The sequence below is a fragment of the Triturus cristatus genome, chromosome 2_2, assembly GCF_964204655.1.
Source record: "Triturus cristatus chromosome 2_2, aTriCri1.1, whole genome shotgun sequence".
NCBI lineage: Eukaryota > Metazoa > Chordata > Amphibia > Caudata > Salamandridae > Triturus > Triturus cristatus.
The window spans coordinates 1,222,232,693-1,222,260,384 of record NC_140582.1 but is presented as its reverse complement, the minus strand read 5'-3'; the positions used below and the strand labels follow the sequence as shown (position 1 = coordinate 1,222,260,384).

Here is a 27,692-nt window from a genome sequence, read left to right as displayed (position 1 = left end):
TTTGCCCCCTGCGCCACTTACACCCTTGTCCTGTCACCAGCGGGTTCCGTCGGTCAACCGGACACCAAGCACGATCTAGGAGAGAGAATTGAAAGGTGAGCGCAATTGAACAAGGTATAGGAGGCGCTCGACCAGGTTCTGTCAAGCATGTGACGTAATGTCCCGGGGACCAAATACGCCTTGTATGACAATGGCTATTTTGTACTTTTGCCCCCGCATCTTGGGGTCACTTGTATCATTGTCAGGGCCAAGCACCATTCAAGTGTTATTTATTTAATGTAGATTTATATAGCGCTAAGGTATTAGAGCGCTTTACATGAGCACCGCTTACATTCAGGCACGGGGGGATTAAGTGATTCGCCCGGAATCCCAGGATGTGGCGTCGACCCCGAGACTCGAACCTTGCTTCCCTGCCCCTAAGTTGGAAATCTCTGCATATCTTCTTTATCCTGCGCGACTCGACCCGAAGGTATTGGAGCGTGAAGCACCGCATTTACATACATATTTAGGCACGGGGGCGTTAAGATTAAGTGATGTGCCCCGAATCACAGAATGCGGCCCCGAGACTCGAAACACCAACCAGATTGAGATTGATGACCTGAGCCTCGGTCCTTGTATACGTTTCGCTCTTTATGCATATATCCCGTAGCACCGTATTTACATACACATTGAGGCTCGGAGTGATTAAGTGATTAGCCCCGAATCACAGAATGTGGACGCGACCTCGCGGCTCGCCCCTGGTTAAGTACCCTGTATCGTTGTCAGGGCCAAGGGCCATTCGCTATTCAAATCACAACCCAACTATAGTTGTACATCGCGAAGGTCTGAAAGCGCTGTACCCGAGCACCGATGTAAAAGCCGACAAACGCATTTGCTCCCTACGAGTGGAATCAGGGAGGCCTATCGACTCGCGATGCGGACGCGGCTCCGAAGCTCTAAGACCTCGCACCCCCAGAGTCAGTGCGGCGGGGGTGAGGAGATGCCACGACAGGCGGACAAGGCCCCGTACAGGAGGACACACCATGGGACAGGGATGCTCCCACCGCTCCCGTCCATACGCCCGGCCTCAGAAACCGGCACCGCTCCCCACTCTCCCTTGGGCCATATCCGTTCGCTGGGGATGAAGGTGTCTGCCGAACCAGATTCGGACCTTGAAGCCATGAGGCGTGGTTCATGTCTCGATTATGCTTTTATGCATATTTTATGAATCGTCTCCGCATTCAATATAAAAGACAATACCGACTCTCGCACCCTGGACCCCCGCTCCGAGGTTGCTTGTTTCTTGTTGGGCACGGGGAGATTAAGTGAATTGCCCCGAATCACGGGATGTTTTGCCGACGCCGAGGCTCGAACCTGGTTCCTATTTACAATGTCGGCAGCTCTGGCCGTTCCGCCACAACCTCTTTTCTCACGCTGATATTGGTGAAAAGACACCGTTTTAAAGATTAGGGTCCCGCACAGGAGGACACACCATGGGACTGGGATGCTCCCACCGCTCCCGTCCATTCTCCGAGCCTCAGTGAACTGGCACCGCTCCTAGCGGACCTTGAGGACATGAGCCTCGGTTCATGTATAGGTTACGCCTTTACGCGTATTGTAGATAGCGCGAGCTCGACCCGAAGGCATTGAAAATATTTGCCGAGTTTTATATAGCGCGAACTTGACCCGAAACCAATTAAGTATTACAGCGCCTTACATAGCCCCCGTTCCGTTACATGAGGACCCACATTCACGTTTTGTAAGGCACGGGGAGATCAAGTGTTTTGCCCCGAATCACAGGAAGTTCATCGGCATTACCGAGACTCGAACCTAGTTCCCGAGGTCCGAGGTCGAGCGCCCTGGCCGTTAGGCCACCTCATCGTAGCGAACGCTCTACATAGAACCATAATTAAATTCATGTTTACGTACATATAATTAGGCACGGGGAATTGAGTGAATTAGTGATTAAGTGACTCACAGAATGTGGACGCGACCTCGCGTCTCGCCCCCTCTGCATTACTGCACCAGAGGCGGCGCGCAGCCGACGGACCACAACCCTTTCCCCTTTGTTTCCGGCAATACAGTCGTCGGTATCGCGAGCCTCAACAGCTCATTGGACGCCACCCCCACCGGTGGGCGGCGCCGCCCTCGCGAGGGCAGCCCTGCACTACTCGCCCCGTTTCCCCCGATGCAACGAAATGACGCGGCCCGAGGCCTGCCCCAGGCTCTTCAACGCCCGGGAGCAGGCAGGCTGCAGGGCACAACCATCGACACAAGGGGACGGGGCCGCAGCTCAATGGCATCAGCCATGCGTGGCCCGCACTCCCCAACTTCCGCAACGGTCACCTTTGCCCCAAGCTTTGAAAATCACACGCATGGCCGGGCATTCGGGAGTCGGTGATGCGAGAAGTTCCGCCCAGGGACATTTAAAGGATTTTGGGGGCCCTGGGCCAAGCATATTTTGGGGGCCCCTGTTAGGAACAGTTTTGAATTCATGATCCAATTTCAGCTTTTTCATGCCCTCTTTGGATGGATCATTGAAAATGCACATGCGCACTCGTCCAAATTCTAATGATATTTACATTTAATATTCAGGGATAGTTATGTGCATGGGCGTAGGAAGTGGACTTCCGCCCGCTCCTTTGCCCAGCCTGGGACCCCGGCTGAGCTGCACCGCCCATCAAACTTTTACTGTCTCTACCTGCTCCCAGGTGTTTGTGTAAGCTACCTGCCCCCAGGTGTTTGCACAAGCACCAGTATCTGCCCCCACACCTGAGGGAAACATGCCGATCAACCCGAGGCACGAAGGGCATGAACAATCAGGCCAACAGGGCTCCACCCGGGGCATACATATGGCCCCTAGGGCACAAAATCGGCGACGTCTAACCAGCAAATCGAAATCCCTTTATTTAAAATACACCAAGAACAGCATCCTGGCTACCTCCCCTGGGCACTATCCTAATCCGGTTTCTTATTCAGTCGTAGCAATAGAAGCTTTAATTATGAAAGAGCCTTTGAAACTCTTTGCGGCGAAACCTCAGCTGAAATGCTGCTTCGTGAAACTCAATGTCCTCCCATGCCAACAAATCGATCTCACTTTACAGTTCCCTGCTGTGTCTAGCTGTCCTATGGTAGGGCCAGGAAGCATATTGAAATGAATACGGCAAAGAAAATCAGCACACAAGAAACTGGTATAACCGGGATCGTTATAAACATATCTCAGCTGTTATGAGACAACTTACTTCCCTTGTAGCCTTTGCCTGCCACCTGCTGGCCATTCAAATTAATTTATGTGCTTTCCTTATTCATTTAGGCGAAGGCACATACCGGGGGATCCCGAAAGAGCCACCGCTCACATAGTCACAACTGCCATAGACTGATTCCGTCACCAAGTGTACCAAGACCCGCCTGCTCAAATCCGACATTCTTCTATAATGCGACGAAGGAACACAGGCCCGGGCCTGTAACCCAAGGCAACGGCGCTAATTACCACCAACCAGACTGCCCAGGAAAGCTGGTCTTCCTCTCTGCCCATCGGCCTCGTTCTGACCGGTTCCTGTCCTGATCCATGCCAGGAGCCTGCGCACCCGACAGACTGCGGGCCCCGACTCCCGCTCAATTTGTCCCCCCGCGGATACAAAATTGGAGGCCCAGCACCCGGGCCTAGATATGAACACCGTGGCCAGTGGCAACATCAGGTCACCGAGGAACGCAAAACTCACCGCAAAACGACGATCGACAGACAACGAGCCAACCAGTTGAAATCGTGTCCAGCAGGGGGGACAATGGACGACCTCCCGAGACGGCGTGTCCGGCGCAAAAGGCGAGGTGGGCGACAAAGAGGTCGCCAGTGAGGGTGGGGGAAGGCTAAATAGTCTTCCCCTCACACCTGGGCCCGGAAGTGACGCGCCTTTCGCGTCACTTCCGGCCCTCGACACGGAGGGGGGCAACAATCGGGATCCCCGCCCCCGCCCCCCCCCCCCCCGAAGGAGGGAGTGGGGAGGGGTGACCGGGGCCCCGGGGCCACTAAGGCGCCGAGTGGCCCCCTGCGGGGGCCGCGGTCAGCGGCAAATGTAGGGGTAAAAACAAGAGTGTCAGAGGCTGGCAAAGGGCTGGCGTACACCACAATGGGGGTAGTGTAAAGTGTGCACAAAGGGCCGTAAAACGCATTAATCCTTGTTGTTGGTCAAAATGCTTGTCCGAATGCACAGCCTGGATGTAAAATCTTTACACACGAGACCTAATCACAAGCAGCAATGTTGCAACACACATGCAACACCTGAGCCCACACTTAGTACGTCGGGACGAAAATCCAAATGACTGTATTTGCATCAAAACACCGGTCAGCATAATGCAGTGTCAGGGCCAACAGCGCTGCATTCACCGCGTGACATTGAGTATGGCCACCTTGACTGGATCTGCTTCACTGCACCCCTCCGCAATTACGAACAAGTGCTGTTGTGCTGGGCGTAAATGGTGGAGGAAAGGGTATTACGAATAACGTCAGAAATGGTGCCAATCTGCTGCTTTAATTTTTTGTTTTTAAAAAGTGATAATACGGTCATGGCAGTTTCTGCCATTGGTTATAGGTATGTATCGGCAACACTAAAAAAGTATGCAGCTTAAACATCCCACCAACAAGCATTGGCCGCGCGGCCGTGAAAGTGACACGACCGCGCGGCCCGCGAAAGTGATCGCGATCAAAGACAGATGGCGGCTGCGCGCGTGCACATAAGCGCTAGGCCCACACACAATTTCTCGCAGAGCAGCGCATGCGCTGACTCAGCGAGACCTAAAAAAGGATAAATGCTTTTAGTGATTTATCCCTGGGTGCCATTGACCGTCAAATCACCCATCCCTATCTTCCTTTAGACGAATCCCTAAGAAATTTTCCCAAAAAGTATGCCGGTCATTCTAGTTGTGCATGGAACATTTTGTGGTGATCCATGAAGCGTGGGCCATGAAAGAGGGGGGGGGGGGCTAAAGAAATTTGCATTTCCCATGTAAATTCTAATAGGAATTTTTTTATACGACTTTAGCACTAGCTGCTGGACGGCATGGCACCAAATTTCGCAGACCGGTAGCTCTTGGTCCAGAAAGCGACCTTTTTGTTATTTGGTGTCAATCCATTCAGTAGTTTTAGAGTTATTAAAAGAAAACCAAATTAGTATATCTAGGGACAAGAACCCTCTGTGAATCTTCCCAATCTCATGTAGAGATCTGATTGGCTGCCAACACTTCAACCATGAACTACTGGCAGCAAGAGGCCGAGTCCCCCCCCCCCCCCCAAAAAAAAAACCTACATAATAAATAAATGAAGGGGGCAGGGTAGGAATACCTTGACCCCCCTAGCCGTGGGGCTGGGGTCCCAAACGGACCCTGCTAGGGCCAAATAGCTTTTATTAAAAACAAATTAGCATCTAAAACCAATGGATTCATGCCTTCATGGCAAAAAAACAAACACAGGCTTCCGTACTTTTTTCAACAAAGCTCCTGGGTGGGCCAGGTCCAGGGGGCATGCACATAAATTAAAAAAATAAAGGAAGGGGCACGAGCCCTCCTCCTGAGACCCTTATGAACCCTGGGGACCACCACCTCCTAGGGCTTTATTGAAATTAAGGAGGGGTCTGTGTGACCCCTCGCCGTTGGACTCTAAGAGCCCTGGGGACCCACCCCTCCTGCGGCGCACATATGCCTGGGGACCACCGTCACCCCAGGGCAAATACATATAAAAAATGGGAGGGAGGCCATATGGCCCCCTCTCGGGCCACAGGCACCCCTGGGGACCACCACCTCCCCGGGGCCGGTCCATGCATGGCAAATAGAAGGGGTACTCCGCAGCCCCCCCCATTTCTGAAGCCATTAATGGCCCTGGGTACCGCCACCCCCAGGGCCGGCTCCTTCTATCTCCAGATGTGCCCACCCTCTGGAGTTAGCTGTTTGCTTGGCAGGAGTTGTGACCGCTCTCGCTAAGTGAGAGCCATCACTAACTCTGCTGTCAGCAAGCAGAAGCTGTTAAACTGATCCGGCTTGCTAGGAGCAGAGTTGTCATCTCTTTCCCTGCCATGCGGTATAGGAAACAGATGAAACGATTGCTCCCAAAAGCAGGGAGCTGCATATTTAGTAGCTCATTGCATGCAGAAGCAATGTTGGCTTCCATAGAAGGCAAGGAGCAGGCTGGGAACGCGGGAGCCATGAGACTCTTCCCCATAGTCCCCAATGATACACACTGGATGTCCTGGGTGGGGGCAGGGCAACCAGGTAGCTGTGACTGGTCCCCAGGGTATTGTGTCCCCAGGGCCAAAATTACCCACATGGCCCCCACATTGAATTTTGGCCAGGTCCCGGAGCTGAAATAGGCCCAGGGAGTGGGCCACAGAAAATCGAGCACAAAAGCTTTCGTAGGCTCTTAAAGACATGGCTGTTTAACCAGTAATCCTGCGGCTTAGCCTCTTATTCTGTCATATGCGCCGAGACACCTTCGGGTATTTGTTTGCGCAATAAAAATTTCGAAATAAATAAATAAAAGGCAAAACTAAGGGCAGAAAGGCAAAACCGAGCAGAAGAGGGTAAAACAGCATATTCGGACACTCACACCCACTCACAGATCCACTCAGACTCACACACCCACTAACAGACTGAGCCACTCATGCACCCACTCACAAACCCTCTCAGAGACCTATGAACCAACTCAGACACTGACACACTCAAGGACTCACGCACCCAATCACAGACCCACTCATAGACTCATGCAATCACTCAGAGACCCAGTCATAGATACATGCACTCACAGACCGATTCAGAGACTTGCACACCTACTCACAGACCCACTCGAGACACACAAACACCCACTTACAGACCCCCCTCAGACACTCATGCACTCACTCACAGACTGACACACACTCATGGAGGCACTCGCAAACCCACTCAGACATTCTGACACCCACTCAAAAACCCATGCAGACACTCATTCACACACTCAAACACCCATTGAGACATGTATGGACCCACTCACACCCATTGAGACACTTCTGGAGCCACTCTAAGACCCACTCAGACACTCACATGCCTATTGAGACACTCAAACACACACCCTGAAACACTCATGCACTCACTAACTCTCAAAGGTTCAAATCAAATCAGGAGAGTTTATATCGCGCACATATCACTCAGCGTGAGTCTCATGGCGCAGGTTACAGGTTACAGTTAGGATATACAAATGTAAAAATCTTAAGAATTTTCTTAGAAAACCAAAGGTTACAGGGATGTTATAGTTTGCAAATAACATCAAAAAATTGGAGAAATTCACTGGAAAAAAACAGAGGTTACAAGGACATTAGTTAGAGAATAGAATTTAAATACCCTTAGAAATTCACTGAAAAAAACACAAAGATTACTGGGACGTTCTAGTTAGGCTCTGATTTTACTCGTACAAAACTATTGAAATTCAGCAGTTATAGTCACCTGTGCGAACTATAACTTACACCCCCGCAATGCACTGCTTATACCCTCACATATTACTTATGACATGGTCAGTGACATCACTGACGATATTATGAATGACACCTCTGATGACCTCACTCTTGACATCATCCAGGGATTGAGTGTTTTCTAAAAGTTTCTGAGTGTATTACAAAGTTATAGTTAGCTCAAGTAACTATAACGGCTTAATTTGAATGGTTTTGAATGAGTGAAATCTGTGTCTAACTAGAACGTCCCTGTAGCCTTTGGTTTTTTCAGTCAAAAAAATTATACATACACATATATATATATATATATCTCTATATCGAACAGGATACTGGCTCTCCCCACTTCCAGCCAGCGAAGAGAGATCCACGGACTTCGGTATAGCATGGTAAAATCAAGTCTTTATTTTATCTCACATAGCCATATGACACGTTTCGGACATTAGAGTGTCCTTGTTCACATGCGGAAACGCAGTCCACCTACGTTATTGTGTTTTGCTTTCCCCGTGTCACGTGATGAATAAACATAAACAACATCGCATGTTGCATTGTCTCACATAGTCAGTTTTACAATCGGTGTGCTCTATACATCAGGCAATTGTATATTTATCTCTCTTTACTGCGCTGTAAATTATGTTTCAGTAGGCGACATTGCCTAGAGTCTCACAAAATTTAAAAGTGCACGTGCTTCTTAACTGCAAAAATGCAGATATATTGTTACACTACTTAAGCATTGGTTCAGTCACAATATTCAGATGTATCGTGATTCAATAAATAAATACATATATAATTAAATATTATGCGATTCATTTCATGATAAATAACGAATATATAATATAAAAACCTTTCTACATTGTTGCATGAATGCAATTTAAAATTATTTAATATTAATTTGACGACTGAACTGCCAATCGGACATATCCGGAGTGCTCCTCCTATTACTGCCTTAATGCTGTAAATTATTGTAGCCCCATATGTTCTTGGTCCACCATCCACAATATTATAGCATCTACATATATTGGGGATGTCTTCTGATGAGTGCTAGAGCATAGATAGATTTATGTGTAAAGTGCATACCTTAATGCAAATCAAGTGCTGTTGTCTTGGGAGGGCAGCCGCCCTGACCAAGGTATAAAGTGCTAGTGCAACTACATTTATACGGTTAAAAAGGACAGTGGGTTTAAAAAACAATGAATTAGCAGCTGAAGAACAGGTAGTTCCTATATTCATGCCACAACATGGCCATCTTGGTTTGGTCTTATGTGTCCACTAGTTTTCGTACTATTACATCTATTGTGGCCATAGGCATTTTTTGTCCGCATGATCGCTATTGGATCGCATATCTTCTCTTTATAAGTTACAGTAAATTGTGCAGATCTTCCGTGTTGTTAAGCCCTCTAGGGGATCTGCTATCTAGCTCTAAGATCATGCGAGATTCTAGTTGGCGCAATGACCGTTACCTATTCCCTTCTCTACGGGGGATAGGAACAGCAGCAATGACAAAATATTTTAAGCACTTTGTCATTGCCATGTTCAAGCCTGAAATGCCTGGCAACTGGGTACACTGTGTCGTTATTTACGATTGCTCGCAGGTGTTGTAATATTCTGACATGCACCTGTAGCTTTGTGTTGCCCACGTATCTTAAGCCACAGGTGCATGTCAGAACATACGCAGCATACTCAGTTCTACAGTTGTAGCTGCCTTTGATCGTGATTTCAGTGGGACTAAAAGGGGTCATATAATTCGTAGTATTTTCTCCAAATCTACATGCTCTACATGTTGAGCATTTGTAGAACCCTTCTCTTGGCTGTAGCCACATTTTTTAGAGTGAATTTCAGGGCTACTTTTGACAATTTGGGACCTCATTGAAATTCCCTTTTATTTATATATATATATATATACAACGAAGATTTCCCTGCACCTCCACAGCAATGGCGAACAGAGACGCAAACCCAAACGAATGAGGTTAGATGACGTTTATTCTTTTCTCAACCTCGAACCTGACGCGTTTCGGGCTTCAGAAGCCCTTGCTCACAAGTCAGCTTGAAACACTTTCGTCATTATTTTTAAATGCTAAACAGTGATTGGAGTGTCCACACCACATGGTGCATAGACATAGAAAGTGGGTAAAATACTGCACAACATTGGTATTACGAAAAGTCTGTTTTCTCCACATATGTTGAATCATTGCTGCTTAAATGCTTATAAATTGACAGTTGTGTTACATTTTATGACCAAAAAGAGACATAAATACTCAAGCTAATTCTAAAAGCTAATAAATATGTTAATAAATAAAGTTTTTAATAAAAAATTATTTATATATTAAAAAACACATTTAATCCTCAAAGTATGTTAACATTGTCAACGCCTTTGGTGAATAAATATATGACCAAAATGCAACAATTTAAGAGGATAGAACAGTATTAGTCTTATGATCGTATATATGTCCCAACAAGTAAAAAATGTCAGCCTAAATGCTATGTTATTCAACTAAATCTTATATTGACAGACAGATCAATGAAGTATTACACACCTAAGTTAAAAGTGCTAACTATCTGATCCATCCATGGATCACCACAAAGTGCAAGTGCAATAAAAAACTGTAAAAGTGTGTGCACCTAAACCTATAAGAACATCCTTAAAACAGGTAAAAGAAGGCTAAAACCCACATTCAACAAAGTTAAAATTCGGGCTAAAACCTAACTAAAACCTATTGATGTTTTTCTGTGCAAATTGAAAAGGGAAGAGGAATCAGTCATTTTAACTGAATGATCAAAGATCAAACAACCAATAACACACTTCCGGGAGTACCCAAAGATTAATTAAAAATTAGTAAATCGATTTATTATTATTCATAATCCAAAAATGTAAAAATGTTTTCTATCCTGAGTAAGCCCAAATGTGTAACACTATAGTACTTACAAAAAATGATACATCTCATCTGTGTTATTTAAACCATTAGGGGTCTTACTATCTAATTCAACAATCATTTTAGATTCCAGTTGCCTTGAGATTCTTTCCCTGTTTCCCCCACGTCGCAATTTGGGTACATTTGCTATTACATAGTACGTCAAACATTTCAAATCGTTATTGTGCACCATTTTGAAATGCCTAGCCACTGGGTAGGAAGAATCATTATTGACTATGGCTCGCAAATGTTGTAGGATTCTGACGTGCACCTGTAGCTTGGTGCTGCCCACATAACTGAGCCCACAGGTGCACGTCAGAACATACACTGCAAATTCTGTTTTGCAAGTGAATCTACCCTGGATTTTTACCAAGTTGGGGCTAAAAGGGGTGGAATATGTATCTGTGTTCACTCCGAATTTACAGGCTCTACAAGAGGAACATTTAATGAACCCCAATTTAAGTTGTGTATATATATGAGAGAGCGGCCGTAGCAACTGTAGGTAATGATTCCGAAATATAGGAATTTTCCCTGATTTTTGCTCTATAATAACTTTGCCACTGATTGACGAATTTCTACGAAACTTTGCAAACGTATTCATTTTTCTGCATTGATTGACGATGCAAAGTTTTGTGGTGATTAGTTAAGGGGGTGCAAAGTTAAAAGGGGGGCCCCAGAGTGCATTTTTTCACCTACGTATTTTCCTCAGACTTTTTAGGGACGGACCAGCAAAATGACCAGAAATTGGAAAGAATCTCAATTATATTGTAGAAAGGGTCCTTTTTGTTAATATACAAGGTGCATGGATGTGAGTGGGAGCACTAAATGCGCCACAGGGCCACTTTACAGTGGTCCACGAGTGATGGGAGCCCTGTTTGGGGACACCAAAGTCCATTTCTGACAGCCTTTTCGTGGCAGACGGACCGACATGAAAAGGCTGTCAGAAAGGGAAATCGTAATCCCGATGGCAATGCCTGCCTCGGCATCGCAATCATTAGAGATTGCAATTCCGACTGCCTCCCCATCAGGATCAGTAGATCTGACAAGGGTTTAACCACCTGCATCATAATGTGGCAGTCAGACCGAAAGGCTGTCTGTCGGTCGGACCACCACCGATGGCCTGTCAGTGGTGGTCCTACCGACATTGTAATCGGGCCCTTTATCTGCATTCTGGGTTGTAAGGGGAAATATAGCGTACCACTGTTTTAGAAATGCACTTTAGCTATGTCTGTCAAGGTAGAGAAAAGTAGCTTTATTACTTGATATATTAAAAATGTTTCCCTGAGTACCACAGTACTACATAGAAAGTACTGCAGTACTTAAATTTTATTTTATTTTTTAAAGTTTGAAATCCACTGTACTACACTGTATATCCCCTTTAAAAAGTGTAGTCTAAACAATATGGCTTGTTTTTATATTGTAAGAGCAAAATATTGTTTAGACCAGGGTAGATATAGTGCGGTACAGGTTATTTTTTCATTTTTAATATACTTCATTTAAAAAAAATATTTGTAAGTACCATGATACACTTTTAAAAAATATATATAAAGTTATAAAAACAGTTTTCCCTACCTTTACAGACTTAGCTACACTGCCTCATTCCTTCCTATACTTTTCTAAAACAGTACTACACTATATTTCTCCTTAAAACCCAGAACGCAGACTTAGGGCCTTTTTACAAGTTTGACGGTGGGGAGCGAGCGGTTCACAACTGCCCAGCTACCGCACCGCAAACCCAAACGCTGCCCTTCTGCCAGATTACAATACAAATTGCTGTCTGGTGGACACGCAATGTGGCGGTCCCACATAGGTGCATTACAAAGGCTCAATGAGCCTTTAATACAGCCATGCCATAGACCACCACAGCATGTCCCAGCACTACATGGACTGTAAAGTCCATGCCGTGCTAGAACTAGGGGTTTGCCTGCCCCCAGGGGGATGCAACATGTGCCCACTGCATGCACATACCTGCTTGGGGCAAAGGGGGCCCTAAAGGATCCCCTTTGTTTTCCCACTGCCAGCTTTAAATGGATGCTGACCACCATGTAAAGCTGGCAGTAGGGAAAATCAAAGTATGCATGGCGGTGCTGCAGCAACACTGCCAGCATATGCTGAGCCCTTGACCACCAGGTAACGTGGTTTCCTGGCAGATGCGGCAGTCAAATGGCAGTCTGACCGCCAAACTTATAATACGTCCAACCTCTAGTGAGGCAGTGGCTGGACCGCCACCTCCACAACCCTACGAGTCTGGCAGTCAATGGACGACCTTTCTCGTAATAAGGCATTTAGTGTGGTCTACACAATATGGCTACCTTTTAATTTTGTGATGACTTTATTACCCAATCCTATGCTGTTTTGTGATCGCGATGTCCCACCATATACCATGAAATAACCATAGTATACTGTGACCCAAAACATCACTGTTTGTGCCTTGTAATTTCAAAACTACTGAACCCCTTTAGATATACTATGAAATCCGTCCCTTTCTACCCCATAATCTATATTCCTGCCAGATTTCATCTAAATACGATCAGTAATTTTACCCCTACGTTCATTTAAACACTCTACGACACGCCATTCTACTCCACTGTACGGCATGCCATTCGACTATCAAAAGTCACAGCAATCTACGGCACTCTACGACAGTCCATGTCACACTATGACACACCACTCTACTCCACTCCCTTCTACTACGCACCATTCCACTCTACAACATCCCCTCCACTCTATGATCTACCATTTCACTTTTTGCCACTCCACTCTATGGCTCTCCACTGTAAGACACAGTATCACACGCCACTTCATGACATGCCACTCCGCTCTGTTGTACAACATGACACAACACTCCACTCTACTGTATGCCACGCGACTCCACTCCACTCTACAGCACTCCACTATACACCCCATCACTCCACTCGACGACCGTCCACTCCCCTCCACTCTGTCACTCCATTTTACACCCCTCCACTGTACACCCCTTTACTCTACCCTATTCAACTCTGTGCTACTCTACTCGGCACCCACCCATTGTAAGACATTATATGACACACCACTATATGATACTCCACTCTACTCTAAGACACACCACCTCACTTTACACCCCTTCACTGTACTCTACGAATCCCCACTCCACTCTACACCACTGCACACCACTCCACTCAATGCCACTCCTCTCTACGCCCTCCACTATAAGACACTGTACAACACGCTACTCTATGGCACAACACTCCAATCTACTCTACGCCACTCTACTTCACTCAATGCCACTCCGCTTTATGCTATGCCACTCTATGCCAATTCACTCTACGCCAATCCATTCAATCCCACTGCACTCTACGCCACTGCAGTGCACGCCTCTCCATAGTAAGACACTGTAGGGCACGCCACTCTATAACGTGACGTTACTCTTCTGTATGTGACACTACTCCAATCTAATACACTCCGCTCTACTCCACAACACCCCACTCCATGCAACCCCACCAAACGCTATTCGACTTTACACCACTCCACCTTATGACACTCCAGTCAAACGCCACTCCACTGTACACTATTTCATGTTACACTCTACCACACTCCACCGCATGCCACTACACTGTACATCAATATACTCTACACTGTTCTTCTCCACACCACTCCACTCTATGCTAATCCCCTTTATGCTACTCCACTCTACACTATTCCACGCCACGCCACGCCACTCTATCTACTCCACTCTATGGCTCTCCATTGTAAGACACTGTATGACACACCACTCTGTGACATGCCAGTCCACCCTACACCTTTCCACTGTACCCTATGACACCCTACTCGACTCTACACCACTTTATACTATGACTCAATGCCACTACCCTCTAAGCCACTCCACTTTATGCCCCTCTATTGTAAGACACTGTGCTGCACACCCCTCTTCTACAACATTCCACCCTACTCTACGCCACTCCAACTCCACTCTACACCACTCCAAGCCACTCCACTCTGCGCCACTCTACTCTACGGCACTTCAATTTATGCCACTCCACTCTATACCACTGCTCTGTACGACCCTTTATTGTAAGACACTGTACGACACATCATTCTATAAGAGGACACTCTACTCTGACACACCACTCCAGTCTACGCAATTCAATGCCACTCCATGCTACGCCATGGCATTGTACATCACAATACTCTACGATCCGACATTCTATGACACCACACTGTACAACATACTACTCTACGGCACTCCACTGTATGCCACGCCATTCATCTCCAATCTACAACACTCTAATTCACTCTACAACATGCATTGCCTCTCCACTCTGCCACACTTTATTGCTCTACTCCATTCTATAGCACTTCACTCTACTCCACTTTATGACACTATACAACACTCTACTCCACTCTGTCACTGTACGACACTTTCACACTACAACACTCTACGTAACTTTCTCTATGCCACTCCAAACCACTTTATTCCACTGTACTCTGACACAGTACTCCCCTCTGCTCACTTCTCCACTCTACACCACTCCACTGTACTCTACAACACGCCACTTCACCCTATGCCACTCTACTCTAGAACACTCACCTCGAATTTATGCCCCTCCACTTTAAGCCAATCAATGACACTCCACTCCACTGTATGACACTCCATTGTACAACACACCACCTTGCTACACTGTATGACACTCTCTTCCAATCTACTGTACAACATGCCACTCGACAACACTCCACTCTTGGACACGCTACTCCTCTGTACTCCATGCTATGCCACTCAACAAAACTCCACTCCAGGACACTACAATCCATGACACTTCACTCTATGATACTTAACTCTAAGACACTCCACTCTATGCACTCCACTCTACGACATGACACTCCACTATAGAACACTCTACCCCACTGTATGCCCCTTCACTCTTCACAACTCTACTACACTCTACAACACTCTACTGTACAACTGCCCACTCGATGACACTTCACTCTGCGACACTCCTCCACTCGCCTCAGGGCAGCAGTGTGCTTTACAAGACACATACATTTACATTTACGCCACTCTTTGTCACACCACTCTACAACACTATACTGCACTCTATGCCACTTTACGACACTCTACTCTACGACACTTCACTCAAAGCACTACCATTTGGAACACATTTTTATAAAAATGTAAATCGATTGTCATTCAATGAAAAAAGAAAGGTTCATCATACGTTTCTATTTAGGAAAACTATTCATTTGTTTTTTTTTTTAACTTCTCCAAACATTTGAAATTCTACATTTATAACTTCCAATTATAATTAATGCCCCTGTCGAAGTACTAAAACTCACACACCTTCAGAGTGTTGCCGACTCACTATCCACACTACATAAAGTATAACTCACCCTGCTATCATACACAATGTTCTCATAAATTATGTTATTTCAGATGTGATGAGTCTTGTTATAACTAGGGGTGGGTGTAGCGGGGCTACGCGAAGTGCCACGGCGACGAAAATAATCTTCGCACACTCCGCGTAGCCCCGCTACGCACCACCCGCCTCCCACCCGTGCTATTAACAAAGTTGTTTAAGTTTGAAAAAAAAGCAATTTAAAGATTACAAAAACTTCTTACCTTATCTGCGGCGTCCCTCTTCCTCCATCGCAACTTCTTCTTGAAAACTGCACGTGCGCGGGCACCCACACATGCGCATTCCTCGCGAGAAATGCAAATGCAGGGTGTGGTGCAGCATTATTTCAAGATGGAAGACAGTGTATCTTTGGTTATGTTAGCTTAAGTTTGATTTCAAGTATTTTAGAAGTGTAAAAGATGAAACTATGTTGTAACTAAAGACCTTAGGCAGCCTTATCAAAAATATACAATTTAAAATCAACACAGAATATTGGTGACTCCATTGAATCGGTCCTGCTCTATGAGAACTAGATAAAGTTGTCTGATAATCATATCGTAATAGGATACATAAATATACAGGTCGCAGAAATAATCTTTCTTCATAAGTACAATGCAGTATATTTGGCTTAGGTCGTGGCTAATTCTTGGTAGAATCGTATCAACGCGTGTTTCAGCTACCAAACCGCCTTCCCACTGGTATAAAATAGGCATCCAAAAGTTAGGGCAAAACCACGATGAGGTATGGATACCAGTCCAAACTAATATGTAGTAGACTGTGTATACACAGTATGTGTCCTTAAATAATGTTAGTGGGACTGCTTAGGAGACAGCAGCCCTAATGTAATCTTGTTTCCTCTCTTTTCTTTCTGTTATTGGATAGTGTCATGGATATCGAGGTTTACATGTTCAGTGTTATTGGCAGTGATCTGCACCGTGTTCGTCTCGTGCGACAACAATTGTTGAACAGGAATGATTCAATAGAGTGATCAATATTCTGTGTTGATTTTAAAATTAATATTTTTGATAATAAAAAAGGAATGGTGAATGTTATTTGCTTTGCTTGGCTCTCCTTATATTACCGAACTTCACAGTCAAACAGTAGGCTGCCTAGGGTCTTTACTTACAATATATTTTCCCTCTCCTAGGAGCGTTGATTATTATCAGGGGGTCCTTTCTGTTCTCAATCAAAGATGAAACTATTTGTTCGAGGCATATGAGCTGCAGATTACACACTTTTGCATAGATCGCCATCTGGTGTTGGGCCCGGATGTTTGCAGTTTGTATTTCCTCTTGGAAAGTCTTTGGAAGTCACGAGGTCGGTGACTCCTCCTTTGGTTCGTATTGCGCATGGGCTTCGGCTCCATCCTCAGATTGTTTTTTTCCGCCATCGGGCTCGGATGTAATACTTCGCGCTCCTGTTCCGAACTTTCCAGTTCAACGATCGACGCAAAATCCTCGTTCATCGGGATTCTTCAGATACAAATCATCTTAATCACCTTCTCTTCGACACTTCTTCGATACCAGTCGTCGACGGCGGCCTTCGGGCCTCTCCCGGCTCCGGTCTCGGCTGATGGAAAGAACTCCCTTCAAGAAGTGCCCTTGATGTGGGTCCAAATTCCCCCACACCGATCTTCATGAGGTGTGCAACCTCTGCCTCTCCCCTGAACACGAGGCTCAAGACTGTCCCGCCTGCAAGTCTTTTAGATCGAAAAAGACTATTCTAGATCGAAGGGCCAGACGCAACATGGCGCACTCCTCGACCTCTGCTCCAGTCGACATCTTCGGGGACGACGTCTAAGCTCCGGGACAGCAGCACACAGAAGAAGACGACCTCGTCAGTGCTTCCGAAGCCGACGACTCAGATGTGGAGGACATCACCCCGGCGCAGCGGGTCGTGAGTACTATACCCCCTCCCACACCCGCGCCGACACCCAAAAAGGCTTCGGTCACGCCTTCGCCTCCGAGCCTAGGCAAGACCAAGGACACTGCTTCTAACACCCCACCTTCGGGCCCAGTAACGAAGCCTAATAAGCCTTCCGGAAGCTTGGGCTCGAGCCAGCCTACCAGCGGTGCCGAAAAACACCCTTCGGCACCGAAGAAAAAAATCGGGCTCCACCTCCAAACCGAGCTCAGCACCAAAGCCCTCGGTGTCGAAGCCCGGCCTCTCGGTGCCGACCAACCATCATAAGGCCCTCGGCACCGACACTCCCGTGCCGAAGCCTCTCGGGACCAAACAAAAAATCGGAGGTTCCAATAAAGCACGGCACAGAAAAGCCTAGAAAGCCGTCGGCCCCGAAAACCTCGGCGCCGACCGAACAACCAGTGTCGCAAGAACTATTCACGCCGGATCCTTTGCAAAAGACACTTACCAAGGATCCAAAAACTGGACATTTGACACTGTCTTCAAAAAAGAGACATTTGAACAAACCAGCTCCACCTCCAAAGAGGAAGGACTGTGCTACCTCCCCTTTCAGAGTGCCTTCCCCACCTCCTCCACCCTCTCCACCACCGCCCCCTCCACCTTCTCCACCCCTGCATCTTCGCTCTACGACCCCGTCTCCAGACCATGATGATCAAGGGGACCCTTACTACGATCCAGCAGATGTGCCACAAGACCTCACCCCTACTGGATCCCCAGACCCATGGGATGATTATAACAATCCAGACATCCCAGATGTCCCACAGGATGACCTTTATCCATCCAGGCCATCCCCACCAGAAGACTCGTTAGGTTTTCACCACCTACTACAGAGGGCGGCACATTATCACGGGGTAGAGCTACATACTGACCCAGTAGAGGAAGATTTCCTCCTAGACACCTTCGATACTGCACATAGGTCTACTGCTATACTACCTATGCTAAAAGGGGTAATCAAACATGCGCCAGAGGTTTTTAAAGACCCAGTCAGGGCTAGGGTCCTAAACCCACGCATAGAGAAATATAAAGCCGCCCCCACAGATCCTGCCTACATTAAAGGCCCTGCACCACTGGATCTTAGTGGTATCTACAGCTAGGAAGAGATCAAATTCTCAGGCGTCAGGCGAAGCACCACCACCTGACAGAGTCCAAGCTCCTAGACGCGTCAGGGAAGCGCACTGCGTCACAAGCTGCCAATATATGGCGTATCGCCAACACTCAAGCGCTATTGGCCAGATACGACAGAGCGCATTATGATGAGCTAGAAACCATCATGCACCATCTCCCTGAAAAATACAAAAATAGGGCTAATGAATTGATTCAAGAGGTAAAAACCATAACTAATACCTCTCTACGCTGTGCCCTAGACGCGGCAGACACAGCCTCCAGGGCCATAAACACCAGTGTCCTCCTCCGTCTCCACGCCTGGCTAAGAGTTTCAGGCTTTAAACCTGAGGTACAAGCCTCAATATTAAACCACCCATTTGATCAACAACATTTATTTGGTCCAAAGGTTGATGAGGCCCTCGAAGATGAAGAAAGACACTGATACGGCAAAATCTATGGGAGCCCTACAGTCACACACTCCTAGGTGCTCCTTTCGCCGCTCTTCCTTTCGGGGCACGGGCAGAGGCTACTCCTCAGATAGCGCATCCACGTCCTACAAATCCCCTCCTCAGTCCACCTTCACAAGGGGTTATCAAAGAGGCGGCTATAGAGGCAATAATAATAAAGGCAGAGGGAAAACAAATACCGCCCGCTCTGCCACACCGCCTACCCAATGACTTTCCCCCGCTGCTTCCAGACCATCCCACTCCGGTCGGGGGCAGACTACAAAATTTCCTTCACGTCTGGGAGACCATCACCTCAGACAGATGGGTGACCCAAATTATTCATTCAGGGTACTGCCTAGAATTAACATCTACCCCCGCCAAACATTCCACCCAGGCAACGCCCAATGTCACAAGAACATGCCACGTTACTAAAACAGGAGTTAATCTCCCTCCTACAAAAACATGCCATAGAACAAGTCCCTGGCAATCAGCAAAATGTAGGGATCTACTCCCTGTACTTTCTGATACCAAAAAGAGACGAGACTCTACGACCTATTTTAGATCTCAGGCCTCTAAACACTTACATACATTCGGACCATTTTCACATGGTAACCCTTCAACAGGTTCTTCCACTCCTCTCCCAGAACGACTTTCTCACCACACTGGACTTGAAAGACGCATACTTTCACATTCCAGTACACCATGCTCACAGAAAGTACCTCAGATTTGTAGTGGACGGGCAACACTACCAATTGGTGCTCCCGTTCGGGGTCACAACAGCACCAAGAGTATTCACCAAGTGGCTAGCAGTAGTGGCGGCACACCTCAGAAGACCGCACATTCACGTCTTCCCATATTTGGACGACTGGCTAATAAAAGCCACGTCCTACAACCAATGTGTGCACCACACCGCCGCTACAATCCAACTACTTCACCAGCTAGGTTTCACGGTGAACCACCAAAAGTCCCCATACCATCACACACAAAGCAATACCTCGGTGACACCATAGACACATCAAAAGCCATAGCCTATCCCAATCCTGCCAGGATTGCAAGCATCCAGGCTCTGTGTCAAAAATTCATACTTCAACACTCTCTCCCAGCAAGAGTGTTTATGCAACTGATAGGGATGATGGCCTCTTGCATTTTCATAGTACCTCATGCAAGACTCCAGATGCGTCCACTCCAGGAGTGCTTAGCACGCCAGTGGAACCAGGCCCAGGGGCAACTGACAGATCTGGTGTTGGTGGACGGTCCCACCTATCGCTCTCTGCAGTGGTGGAACACCACAAATCTTTCCAAAGGGCGACCGTTCCTGGACCCGGTTCCACAAATAATCCTAACAGACGCATCCCTCTCCGGCTGGGGAGCTCATCTGTTACATCTCACAGTGCAGGGCACATGGACACCGCAACAAAAGTTACTCCACATCAACCATTTGGAGTTACTGGCAATCTTCCTATCCCTAAAATCCTTCCAGACGCAGATTTCAGGCAAGGCAGTCCTCATTCGCACAGACAACATGACTGCCATGTACTACATTCAAAAACAGGGGGGCACACACTCTCCACAGCTCTCTCAACTAGCACAGAGCATATGGAGATGGGCAATTCCGCAAAAAATCTTTCTCCTAGCCCAACACGTCCCAGGAGTCCAAAATACCATGGCAGATCTGCTCAGCAGACAAACGCAACAGATCCACGAATGGTAACTTCACCCACAGGTTCTTCACCCGTTCTTTCAGAAGTGGGGGCATCCTCAGATAGACCTCTTCGCCACCCACAAAAACAAAAAATGCCCAAGCTTCGCCGCCAGATACCCACACCCATTGTCCAAAGGCAATGCGATATGGATGAACTGGTCAGGCAAATTTGCGCACGCTTTTCCACCTCTCCCACTGATTCCATTAGTGGTGCGAAAGATACAACAGCATTCCCTCACGCTCATCCTGGTAGCTCCAACATGGGCCAGACAACCGTGGTACACCACACTGCTGGAACTCTCGGTAGTGCCACACCAAAAGTTACACCTCTCACCATGCCTCCTGACCCAGAACCATGGAGAGATCAGGCACCCGGACCCAGCTCAGCTCAACCTTGAGATCAGGCTCCTGAGGTCCTAGAATTCGGATACCTTAACCTTCCCCCTGATTGCATGAACATTATCATAGAAGCTAGATGCCCTACTACTAGGGCATGCTACGCTGCAAAGTGGAAAAGATTTGTTGTTTACTGCCATAACAACACAATCAACCCTCTAGATGTATCCATACAGCACATCATATGTTACTTGCTCCATCTACAAAGGTGTAACCTAGCATATACATCCATTCGGTTACACCTCTTAGCAATTGCTGCTTACCTACAGAACAGACAGCACCTATCACTTTTCAGGGTGCCTGCCATCAAAGCCTTCATGGAAGGCCTCAAAAGAGTAATTCCACCCAGAGTACCACCCTCACCTGTCTGGAACTTAAATATAGTTCTCACAAGGCTAATGGGACTGCCTTTCGAACCATTGCATAAATGTGAGCTGCAATTTCTCACATGGAAAACAGCTTTTCTGGTGGCCATCACTTCCCTTAGAAGGGTTAGTGAAATACAAGCACTCACTATACAAGAACCTTTTCTCCAAATGCATCAGAACAAGGTTGTTCTCCGCACCAACCCAAAATTCCTACCCAAAGTCATTTCTCCCTTCCATCTGAACCAATCGGTAGAACTACCAGTTTTTTTTCTCACAACCTCAAACTGTTGCGGAAAGGGCTCTACACACACTGGATGTTAAAAGGGCCTTACTTTATTATATCCAAAGAACACAACCTTTCTGAAAAACCAAACAGCTATTTGTCTCTTTCTCTCCACCACATAAAGGCAACCCTATTTCTAAATCAGGGATAGCTAGGTGGATTGTAAAATGCATACAGATTTGCTACCACAAAGCAAAACGAATGCTATCTGTTCCCCCTAAAGCCTACTCTACAAGGAAGATAGGGGCTTCTATGGCTTTTCTAGGGAACATACCATTGGATGACATCTGCAGAGCAGCGACATGGTCAACACTGCACACTTTCACAAAACATTACTGTGTAGATGTGCAAACCAAGCAACTAGCTAGTGTGGGCCAGGCTGTACTAAAAACACTGTTCCACACCACTGCAACGGATACCGGTGGTCACCGCTAGGGTTGGGTACTGCTATATAGTCTATGCAAAAGTGTGTAATCTGCAGCTCATATGCCTCGAACGGAATATGCTACTTACCAGTATGCATCTGTTCTCGGCATGTAGAGCTGCAGATCTACACACGCCTCCCCGGCTACCTGTATCCGTTCCAGTCTATCCTATTTAGATACAACACACATGGGTTTCTTTACTGTTATTACTACGCTCCATCTTTCCCTGCTGGCGAAAAACAATCTGAGGATGGAGCCGAAGCCCATGCGCAATTCGAACCAAAGGAGGAGTCACCAACCTCGTGACTTCCAAAGACTTTCCAAGAGGAAAAACAAACTGCAAACATCCGGGCCCAACACCAGATGGCGATCCATGCAAAAGTTAGATCTGCAGCTCTACATGCCAAGAACAGATGCATACTGGTAAGTAGCATATTCCTTACACTTTGCGGAAGTATCTGCCTAGCCAATGACCCACGTTAATCTAAACCTCAAAAGGGCACCAAGAACTCCCACTCTTTCCATCTCATTACTCCGAGGTCCTGCCACTTGTGTCATTTACTCTGCAAAGCTCTGTCCCTAGGAGCGCCCATTCTCAAACACCTCTGAGGAGGGGCAAAGGAGGAAGGAGGGATAGACATGGAACTAGTGATGAGCCAAAGTTAGTAGAGGAGAACTGGGAGAGAGACAGAGAGAACTTAAATGGGAAATTAGATGAGGGAAGAAAGTGTACGTATATGGTAGGAAGTAGCGTATGTAGAAGTAGGTTCAGAAAGCAGGTGAGAGAGAACTGCAAGATAGAGTGTAATAGCAATGCAACAGCAATGTGGCAATTATAAGGATGAGACAGACTGATTGGGTGAGAGAATAGAGTGATGGCATGAAAAAGAAAGGACAGAGAGAAGAAGGGACCAGAGAGACGAGGAACGGAAAGGAGCACAGAGTGAGAGAAAAAAACGAAGAAAGGCACAATAGCCTAAAATAGAAGAATGGAGTAGTGTTAAGGGTGCAAGAGTGTCGAGAGCGGGTGGTGTGGTGAGAGGAGGCGAGAACTGAGTCAGATACAGACAAACTGAAACAGGGCATAGACTACAGGCTCCTCCACACGCCGCTTTACCTTTCCCGCACCCGGAGGAGCTTAAATGACGCCGAGAGGCCCCGCTGTGGGGGGACACAGATGAGCTGAGCCAGGCTATAGACTACAGCCCCCAGGAACCACCACATGCCGGACCACCTTTCCCACGCCCAGATGCTCTGAAAGGACACAGCGGCCCCCCCACTGTGCGGGACGATCACAGGCCGTGCCCGGGTGAAGCCGGGGTCAAGGGCAGACCTATCCATGCTCATCAGAGTCCAGAGGAGGCTGGGCGGGGCCCCCCTCTAACATCGTCATTCCAAACCTTCTGGTCCAACATGGGCAAAAACAAAGACGCCTGCGACAGAGGAGGTAACTGAGACTTCAAAGAATCTTGCCACTCATTAAAAAAACAACTTCTGACCCATCGATCCAGAGAACTACAGGCCTATCTCCCTCCTCTCGGCTCTTTCTAAGGCTCTAGAGAAACATATGAACAGAGCAATTTCGGATCACACAGAGCCACAACCTGCTGCATATGACCCAATCTGGCTTTTAGGCCAGTTATAGCACAGTGACTGCTCTGTTGGAAGTTAACAGATCACCTAAAGGAAAAACTTGACCGGGGGGGTAGTGCCGTCCTTATATTTACTTGACCTGTCAGCGACGTTTAACACGGTCCCACATGAGAAACCTCTCAATAGACTGACCAACTTGGGCATTGGTGGGATGGCACTAGCCTGGATTACCACTTTCCTAACAGATAGATCTTAGGAAATATGGGTGCCCCTTTTTCATCCCCCATGCCTAGTATGAATGTAGGAGTTCCTCGGGGCTTTAATTCATATATGTCCCCCCTCACACCGTTGGCACAGGCCAATGGCGCCAAAATTATATCCTACACTGATGACACTCAGCTGATCTTCACCTGCGACAAGGGAATTGACTTTGATGGAAATATATTCAGATCTTGTCTCACAAAGGTATTTAACTGGCTCAAGGCTAATCACCTGAAATGTAACCCTGACAAATGTTTTGACATGCTTCGTATGTTAAAAAGTTCCTCCCGCTGCTTCCACCTGACACCAGGAAAATAGTGGTCCAGGCTCTGGTGACTTCTAGAGTGGACTACGTTAATATCCTGCACCTGGGCAACTTTGCGGCCAGGGCGATTCTTAGACCTAAACCTAGGTGGCACATGGCCCCTTACCTTAAGACCCTACACTGGCTTCCAGTGAAGGAAAGGATTAAGTTCAAAGCCCTGGTGTTATTCTTCAAGGCCCTTCATGGCAAGGGGGCCAGCTATCTTTATAGGTGCGCTAGCCGCTACACCCCAGCCAGGCCACTAAGATCCTCCTCATCTGACCTCGCCCGCATCCCCAAAGTATTCTTGGCCCGTATGGGGGATGGATCTTTTGGGTATCTAAGCACCCAAGCGTGGAACCAACTACCTGCCCCGTTGAGAGCTACAACTGATCTAAACGCTTTCAAGAAACATCTCAAAACCTGTCTCTAAGAACTAGATGCGCCTCAGGGTCCTGTCACTTGTGTTCCTCTAGCGCCGGGATGCTCTTGTTTGAGTAGCTTTGCGCTTTACAAGATCCTTTCTTTCATTCATTAGATACCTTTTTGTCCAAGGCAACATCGGCCCTAGAAAAATAAATCACCCTCACTGAAAAGAGACTTTCTTTGGGGACGGGGGCAGGGAAGGAATCTAACACAGTTGACTCTCCAAGTCAGGTGGGGGAACGGCATGACATGGGGATGCTCTTCCCGAACCATCTGTGGTCACTCCGCTGCTTCCTCAAAATCTCACAGGTTGCACAATAAATGGGAAAAGGAAAAGGGGCCCTGCAATACTGCCTCCTAATTGACCCGCTAAGATCAGAAAGGCCGCCCCGTCAATGGCATCCACATGTAGGATTGGCCAGCTACACCCTGAGACTACATCTCCCCAAATTGGTGCGACCTTCTTGATCACTTTAAACAACTTCTGCAATCGATCTATGCCCGTTTAGAATCCAAAGATCGCACTGTACAATGTTTGTTATTGAACAATCTAGTGCAACACACGGCGGTGGTGTCTAATAGTAGCCCTGCTAATTCTAGTCCCGGACCACAAGCTATGGACAGCTCCTCTGTTGCCTTTAAAATTTGCAAAAATCGTATTTTGTATTGTCATAATTTATGTTTGAATTGTAAAAAGAGACACCTTGGTTATGAGCCAGACAAACTTTCACTGGTCTCCCCTGTGTTGCAAATCAGATGTCAAATCAGATGGCCCCTAGTTTGGATCCTAATGGTTTAGACCATATAGGTTTGGATCCTAGGTACTGCCCACCACAGGTGACCATCCACGAAATTATGGGTAAGGGGCAATTACAACATTCTTCAAGGTCACAGGCTAGCTCAAATCCTCTCATTTCCCATTCCATAGCAGACCTAATCAGCTATGTTATACCGTGATTTTTGTATCCCAAATCCTTAACTTTTTTCAATTTAGATGTTTTTCTTTGTCCTTACCTGCTTGTCTACTTTGCGAACGTTGCATGTTTATCCTCATAACTTAACATCTTCTAATGGTTCTGTGGTTTTTCTTCACAGATTCACCATGTTCAGTATGGACTCCATTCCTTGCTGTTATCTCCTCAGTGTGCTTCCCCTCCTACTCCTATTGTCTCTAGTACTTCACTTATTGGTAAGTCTTCCCTCTCCATTACAATGAGTTTGTACATATAATTGTTCACATTATAGTTGTTCCTTAGGTTACTTTATATATTCTGCCTCTACGCTGCTGCTCCCTATTTTATTATATTTTTCCTACTTATCTACTGGTCTCAGTCACTTTTCCCTGTCTACCTTGACTCTCGTCTGTCTTCTCTTCGCAGCTCCTCGCCACCATTTGTTAACTTCCTCACTCTGGCAATATGCTTTGGCTCCTTTGACTGGAGTCTTCGGACTTCTAGTCAACTTTTCTTTCTACATCATCTCTTTCTTCCTTTGCTTTTTCCTTCCTTTTCTTTTTCTTTCCTTTTCTTTCTTTTATTTTCTCCTATACCCTTTGAGCTTTTTTAATATACCATTTTTGATCACTTTTTCTTTTTTTTTTTTCTTGCCCTTCACTCTCTCATTATTCATCTTCTCTATCTGCTTTTATTATGTAATGTTCTACTTGTTGGTTCAAAATGTTTGCCTGTTCTATTTTTAATGTTATCAATATTACATTGCTCATGATGTTATTTAATATCTCTTCATTTTTACTATGACTGACAATGTTCGTATAATATCTTGGAACATGAAATGTTTGCTTAATCCTGTCAAGACACAAAGGGTACTTACCCATTTATCTAGAATGCGTTGTAAAATTGCTATGCTTCAAGAGACTCGCCTTAATGATGCAGATATTAATTCTCTAAAAAAAACAATGGGTAGGATCTATGTATTCTCCTGCTAAAGACAGGAAAAATAGAGTGGTTACATTATTTCACAAGTCCCTCTCTATTCTTGTTGACAAGGAGGAGAGGGATGCAGATGGCTTCTTTTGCATATTACCATAAATGGTACCCTATCTCTCTTCTTAACATTTATGGTCCCACTGGTGTAGACACAGGTTTGGCAGTCTATATCCCATACCCTTCACTCCTGCCCTGACTCTAACCTCATGGTGGGTGGGAATTGCAATAAGGTCTTTGATCCCTTCATTGACAGAAAATTCAATGCAAAATACATTCCTAATAAAATACATACAACATTTACTAATACTATTCACTCACGAGGGCTGGTGGTTGCTTGGGGAATATATAATCCGGACAACCTGGAATTTTCTTTTTACTCCCCCACTCAGAATTGATTATATTTTTTGAGTCCTCATCTCATTCTTAACCTAACCCATGCTGAAATTGGCTCTATTGTTGTTTCGACCATGCTCCTGTTTTTATTAATTTAGATCTCCCTTCGGAGCCCTCCAAATCTCGTAGATGGCTCTTTAACAATTACTTACTCAAAGACCCCATATTTATTGCGCGCTTCAAAGACTTTTGTCAGAACTTTTTATCATCAATACTAGTCCTGACATCCCTTTTCACACCCCATTTGGGATGCTTTCAAGCAACAGCCAGAGGTTTTATCATTGATTATGTTGCCGTCAAAATGAAACAACTTCTCCATGAATCAGCTGCTCTACTATCCTCGATTAAACAGCTTAAACATATTTATTTCTCTTCTAAAAACGATGATACCCTTAAACT

General features: G+C 46.3%; 1 protein-coding gene across 4 annotated transcripts in view; it reads left to right on the top strand.

The window, feature by feature from the left end:
• Positions 1-27,692, top strand: part of LOC146863442 (uncharacterized) — a 521,477-nt gene that overhangs the window by 368,808 nt on the left and 124,977 nt on the right. For all 4 annotated transcript variants that reach the window (XM_085642874.1, XM_085642875.1, XM_085642878.1 and 1 more), the window contains one exon: positions 26,050-26,143. In XM_085642874.1, the coding sequence (XP_085499000.1) occupies positions 26,050-26,143 (94 nt within the window). The remainder of the gene's footprint in view (positions 1-26,049; positions 26,144-27,692) is intronic.